Source organism: Pecten maximus, chromosome 5 (assembly GCF_902652985.1).
Source record: "Pecten maximus chromosome 5, xPecMax1.1, whole genome shotgun sequence".
Taxonomy (NCBI): Eukaryota; Metazoa; Mollusca; class Bivalvia; order Pectinida; family Pectinidae; genus Pecten; species Pecten maximus.
The window spans coordinates 50,446,754-50,453,567 of NC_047019.1; the positions used below are offsets into that span (position 1 = coordinate 50,446,754).

A 6,814-nucleotide genomic window follows, 5' to 3' on the forward strand; every position below is an offset into this window, starting at 1 on the left:
CATGAATTTGCCATGCAGATCTCTTAAATATTTCGGTTCCCCTATAGCATCTTCTTATTTGTGAAGAAAATTAAAAAAAAAACCCAGAATATATCATGGCAGTAGGTTTCTATACATATACAGTGTACGTAATTTCTGTTCTAAGGAGGTGATACGTGAAGCTTAACTTGGTGTTGTGCTACCTTTTTTTAAAGCTTGCGGGAGTTACGTTTCTTGATACAGCCATTTCCGGTAACGACGACGGTGGACGATTTTCCCAAATCACATACAGTAGCCAGTTGAAATCGTCCTTTTTCAGAACCTTCCTACTTGATCAAGTGATTTCAAAACAGCCAAGATGTCGGAAAGAAAAGTTCTAAATGTAAGATTGAAAACGTTTCTGCATCTTTATGAGAAACTGGAAGATATTCACCTTTTCTTTTTCATTTTGGGAAAACAGAATTATTTGTGTTTGCTTTGGGAAATTAAACAGCATAATTATGTGAATGTTTAATTTTCCCATGCCTACAAATTAAAGCAAACATATCGCTGTGTAGCTATAGCCTAGTCAGGGCACCAGATCACAGGCGCTTGCTTATGTCTAGTTTTTATGTTATGAAAAATAGCCTGAAATAGAAATCTACCTATGTGTGTGCCTGATACTAACAGAGACCTCTGATACAAATTACTGTGATTTATTTCCCTCTTTGTCACAATTACAAGTCAAGTAACATAGCTTTCAGATTTGACTCTTTAAATGTTTGAATTTATTTATAAAAATGATAATGTTTAATGCACAATATTTGATCAAATCATGAAATCTGTTTCAGAAATACTACCCTCCAGATTTTGACCCATCAGCTATTCCCAAGATGAGGTTTTCTAAGAATCGGACATTTAACATCCGTATCATGGCCCCCTTCAATATGAGGTAATGTATTCAGTAGTCAGGATTTAGGTAGAAAATAACGATATTAATCACATGTTCTGATGTATTTTTGTGTTTCTTACCTCATAATGGAAATATAAACAAATAATGGATATAAACATCAAGTGGAACTCACAGATATCCAATATCAGCATTATTCCGGGATCCATTTTAATTAAAATTGATGACAATTTGATTCCTTTAAAATTATTTCAAATGATTATTAATTATATATGTACCATTATGTTGTTCAGAAGGACTTTTCTTTGATTTCAAAATTGATCTGTACACTGTTTTATCCATTAACATTAAAAATTAAAATATGACCTATTTTATCAACAAAATGAACAGATGTTTTGGCTTCATGTTTTTGTAGACTGGAAATTTTTCACGGCTTGATTTTGTGAATTTCTTGACACAAAATCATGCTTTCTTCTGGAGAGAATCTATTTAATTTGTTGTAAATTTAAGGTATATTTTGGATATATAAAACCGTTTTACATTTGAGTTCTTGGGTATCAAAACTAAAAGTCATAAGCATAGTCATGAGAGGCTGGGAATGAAAATAAGAAATAGTGCTTTGTGTCTTTAAATAAACACAATTTCTTTATAAGCTACAAATGACAGGCTTTTGCAGCAGATATAACCATGTGTTTTATTGCAGGTGCAATACATGTGGTGGCTATATATACAAAGGAAAGAAGTTCAATTCAAGGAAGGAAAATGTGGATGAAGAATTCTACCTAGGCCTGCGTATCTTCAGGTTCTACATTAAATGTCCAACCTGTGTAGCAGAAATAGCATTTAAGGTCAGTATATCATTGATATAAGCTACTTCCAATGCAAGTGCATGGAGGCATGTTTCATGGAAAAAGAACAAAAATAAAAAGATGATTGAGACAGATAAGATTGACAGAATTTGGGATATCATAATATAGATATCAACCTTTGAATACATATTATCATTAACATTATTTGTATTTACTAACATTCATATGTTAGAACAAGATACCAGTTACTATGATGGAGTAAGGTTATTGATCATATTGTAGCAGCCATTTGATTTATTTCTTTAGAATATTTTGAGCTCCATATGACAGTCATTTTATTCAGATGCTATTTCTGCATACAAGTCATTCCTTCTAATATTCATTGATATACCACATAAGGATATGCCACAAGTTCCAAGTAAAGTTAACTGTAGTGAATTTTTGTGTATTTTGTTTGTAAATACAAACCCTGAAATTTAGAATTTGTGCCCAACCCATTGAAATTAAATCCCAGTTTTGTCACTATATAAGTCTTCTGTTTGTGCTTAAAGGGGAATTATACAATGATATATATGTTCCAACACATTGCCGGTGATAGTCTGCTAATCCTCAAAGATGTTTTTGTTGTGTTGTAGACAGACCTAAAAAATACAGACTATACACTGGAAGCAGGAGCTACTCGACTTTTTGAGGCGGAGAAACTGGCTAAAGAAATGGCCGAGAGGGAGATCAAGGAAAAAGAAGAGGAAGAACTGAACAACCCAATGAAGGTAAGATAACAGTCAAGTATAGCTGTAAGGTAAGATAACGGTCGAGTACAGCTGTAAGGTAAGATAACAGTCGAGTACAGCTGTAAGGTAAGATAACGGTCGAGTACAGCTGTAAGGTAAGATAACAGTCGAGTACAGCTGTAAGGTACGATAACAGTCGAGTACAGCTGTAAGGTAAGATAACAGTCGAGTACAGCTGTAAGGTAAGATAACAGTCGAGTACAGCTGTAAGGTAAGATAACAGTCGAGTACAGCTGTAAGGTAAGATAACAGTCGAGTACAGCTGTAAGGTAAGATGACAGTCAAGTACAGCTGTAAGGTAAGATAACAGTTGAGTATAGCTGTAAGGTAAGATGACAGTCGAGTACAGCTGTAAGGTAAGATAACAGTCGAGTACAGCAGTAAGGTAAGATAACAGTCGAGTACAGCAGTAAGGTAAGATAACAGTCGAGTACAGCTGTAAGGTAAGATAACAGTCGAGTACAGCTGTAAGGTAAGATAACAGTCGAGTACAGCTGTAAGGTAAGATAACAGTCGAGTACAGCTGTGAGGTAAGATACCAGTCGAGTACAGCTGTAAGGTAAGATAACAGTCGAGTATAGCTGTAAGGTAAGATAACAGTCGAGTACAGCTGTGAGGTAAGATAACAGTCGAGTACAGCTGTAAGGTAAGATAACAGTCGAGTACAGCTGTAAGGTAAGATAACAGTCGAGTACAGCTGTAAGGTAAGATAACAGTCGAGTACAGCTGTAACAGTAAGGTAAGATACCAGTTGAGCATAGCTGTAAGGTAAGATAACAGTTGAGTATAGCTGTAAGGTAAGATAACGGTCGAGTACAGCTGTAAGGTAAGATAACAGTCGAGTATAGCTGTAAGGTAAGATAACAGTCGAGTACAGCTGTAAGGTAACAGTCGAGTACTTATAAAGTTGATTTTCTGTAAGTGAATTTATAATTTCACTCAAATGATCATATCAGATGTACCAATCATTATGTGAGAATGTATTGATCATACCAGATGTACCAATCATTATGTGAGAATGTATGGATCATACCAGATGTATGGATCATTATGTGAGAATGTATGGATCATACCAGATGTACAGATCGTTTATGTGAGAATGTATGGATCATACCAGATGTATGGATCATTATTTCAGATTGTAAGGGTCAATGTCAGAAATGTATGGATCATATCAGTTGTACAGATCATTACTAGAATGTACAGTTCATTATTTCAGATGTACACTGTATGGATCATTGTTTTAATGTACAGTTCATTATGTCAGATGTGTATGGAATTATTGGAAACTTTCACTGTCATATTGTCAGTTTAATTTCCATGAATTATAAGTACATGATATTGAAAACACGGATGAGATGGTTAAATATTAATTTTAGATCCTGGAAAACAGAACAAAAGCCTCCCGGAATGAGATAGAGACTATTGACATCCTGGAGGAGCTGCGGGAGCTGAGTGCCCGCCAAGCGACTGTCAAAACGGAGACCATGCTGCAGCAGCATCGCGAGTATGAACAATATTTACAAAAACTTCAGGAAGAGGAAGAGGAAAAGGAGATCAGGTAAACATCTTGTGTACTCTTTAATTCCACCTGGTCATGTGATGTATGTTACCCCAAGTCACTAACTTGTCATGTGACACGTGTACACTTTATACCCCAAGTCACTAACTTGTCATGTGACACGTGTACACTTTAATCCCGCCAGGTCATGTGATGTAGGTACTCCAAGTCACTAAATTGTCATGTGACACGTGTACACTTTAATCCCGCCAGGTCATGTGATGTAGGTACCCCAAATCACTAAATTGTCATGTGACATGTGTACATTTTAATCCTGCCAGGTCATGTGATGTATGTACTCTATCCTTACTAGTTACCATGATTATAACTTGTAATGTAGTTTTTCCAAATGTTTTATTAGATCAATAAGATTTAATTTAGCAACATACTTTGCATAAACAAGTCCTCTCCCTATCATTTATTGATGTAGTAATGGTTTTCTTGCCTGGAACGAATCCAATAACTTCAAATTTGCCATAAGAAGATATGTATGAAGAGAACCTTCAGGGAGAGCAAATGACAATGACAGCAACAAACTGGACAGAAATTACAGGAAGTTTATCATTACGGGAAATCTGTCACTGTGGATATGTATAAAGTTTGTCGTACAAATGACTAAAATATGATAAATTTTTATGTTTGTATCTTTCAGGTCCATTTTTGGGGAGAGAGAGAATGGGAAAATTTTGAAGAGGATAAAGGACAATGATGATGATGATGAAGATGAACCGAAGACCAAGAAAGTAGTATTTCCGCCCAAGCCTACTGATATTTTGTCTACTGAGGTAAGCTGTCAAATGATTTATCAAGAGATTATGAATCTGGATTATACATATAAGCATTCTGTTCCTGTAAAATATAAGTACAAATGATAGTGCTGGATTCGTTCAGAGCAAATCTGAAAAACATGATTTATCAAAAAACGTTGAGCATGCTGTGATTTTTTTCTCAAAGAAATTAGATACTGACAATATGTAATTAATAATTATATACATTTCAATTTGAACTGTAGCTCCTCTGCAGCAATAATTGCTTGCCTTAAAATGATATTAATATGAAACTACAAACATCAAATACAAAAGTGTACACATTAATGATTATTGTCTGGAGTGGTATTTTTGATGCTCTAGAGTAAGGCCACATGGGTAACTTAAACATTTTTTGTTGTAGATGCCAGCTACAAATGAGACCAAGAAACATGAGAAAAAGCCTACAGCAAGCTGGCAGAGAAGTGTTGGAGGGTTGTCTAGCAAAGGTGGTCTTAAAAATCTTGTGAAGAAAAAACAGCCAAAGACATCTTGTGATATAAAGGTGACTCCTAAACCTCCAGGTACTGAAAACGCTGCTAGTAGTACAGACAATGTAGCTGGTAACTTAACAAATCTGTCACATCCAGCATTGAGGGAAGACAAGCAACAAAACACTGAAAATGTTACTAGAGATATAGCTACAGAGTCTGTGGCTGGTGTCCGTCCGTCTGAGGACAAGGAGGAAACAAAGACTGAAACTAATGGACCAACACCTTCATCATCTACAACCTCTACAACCTCATCTGATCCGGCACCGTCAGGTCAGATAGTATCCTCATCACGTGGACTGTTAGGGCTTGGCTATTCAGACAGTGATGAGTCCGATGATTAGGATGTGATAATCAATAAATGCTAATACATCATGCACTATCTTTTAGTTGAAAACTTTTAATGTAGAACAGCAAAAATTCAGTCCAATCCAAAAAAGGGGAAGGAGAGTTTAGTTTTAACATTAACTAAATATCTGGAATGTATAATTCAAGTTAAGTTTAAGTTTGGTGTCAAATACCAATTTCAGGGCCCTTTCTGATGTGTTTTAGTTTTGATTTATCTGGTACAAATGTCGTTTCCTAGAAGATCAGCCTTGATGTGTAATCTAATCTGTTTAGTTTACTGTTGAAAGCTTTCTGTGAACAAAATGATAAGGAAGACATACATGATTTCCTTTAAAAACTGTTCAGATGTTTTAACCTATAATTCTTTGACTATGCAATTGGTTGTTTGTATTGATATCAGTTACATAAATACCCACATGTCCAGAATGATAGGTCCTGTAAATGGCGAGGAATGTGTACGAGTGAAGTAATTAGTGTTGACAATGGCGAGGAATGTGTACGAGTGAAGTAATTAGTGTTGACAATGGCGAGGAATGTGTACGAGTGAAGTAATTAGTGTTGACAAAAGGAGGGTGTTTGGTACCCGGCCTTCTGTTGGAGTTAAACTCTGTACAGATAGAGTCAGAGATGTGTACACATTCATACATGTATAAACTGTATACAGAAGTTATATTTATGAATAAAAAATGAATAGATTGAAGAAAATTGCTTTTGACTTTGTTTATTCACAAATAAAGGAATAGTTTGATTAGCCCTGTAGCCATGGTGTCTCATGTACTGTCCACAAACACAATGACACAGTACAATTGGGGGTATAAAGATGCGTATTTTCATCATTGAGATCCTTATGATGAAGACACCGTGGTTTTATGTTGACTGTACAAGTTGAGAACCTTATGATGAAGACACTCATGGTTTTATGTTGACTGTACAAGTTGAGATCCTTATGATGAAGACACCGCGGTTTTATGTTGACTGTACAAGTTGAGATCCTTATGATGAAGACACCGGTTTTATATTGATGTCAGTTGAGATCCTTATGCTGAGTGTAGGGGTTGTGATCCTTATGACGAAGACACCGCGGTTTTATGCTGAGTGTACGGGTTGTGATCCTTATGATGAAGACACCGTGGTTTTATG

The 6,814-nt window shown here is 35.7% G+C and overlaps 1 protein-coding gene across 1 annotated transcript; it reads left to right on the forward strand.

Annotated features, from left to right (window-relative positions):
- Positions 1 to 214: 214 nt before the first annotated feature.
- Positions 215 to 6,370, forward strand: LOC117328293 (splicing factor YJU2-like). Its single transcript, XM_033885818.1, has 7 exons — positions 215 to 361; positions 810 to 910; positions 1,572 to 1,716; positions 2,313 to 2,447; positions 3,848 to 4,029; positions 4,682 to 4,814; positions 5,200 to 6,370. The coding sequence occupies exons 1-7, from the start codon at positions 338 to 340 to the stop codon at positions 5,668 to 5,670; spliced, it is 1,191 nt and encodes a 396-aa protein (XP_033741709.1). The 5' UTR covers positions 215 to 337; the 3' UTR covers positions 5,671 to 6,370.
- The last annotated feature ends 444 nt before the right edge of the window (positions 6,371 to 6,814 follow it).

Excerpts from the sequence above, each read along its gene's own strand:
- LOC117328293 (XM_033885818.1), top strand. The coding sequence starts at position 338 with ATGTCGGAAAGAAAAGTTCTAAAT. Across the intron at positions 362-809 it reads CGGAAAGAAAAGTTCTAAAT|AAATACTACCCTCCAGATTT; the intron begins GTAAGATTGAAA and ends AATCTGTTTCAG. Across the intron at positions 4,815-5,199 it reads CTGATATTTTGTCTACTGAG|ATGCCAGCTACAAATGAGAC; the intron begins GTAAGCTGTCAA and ends TTTTTGTTGTAG.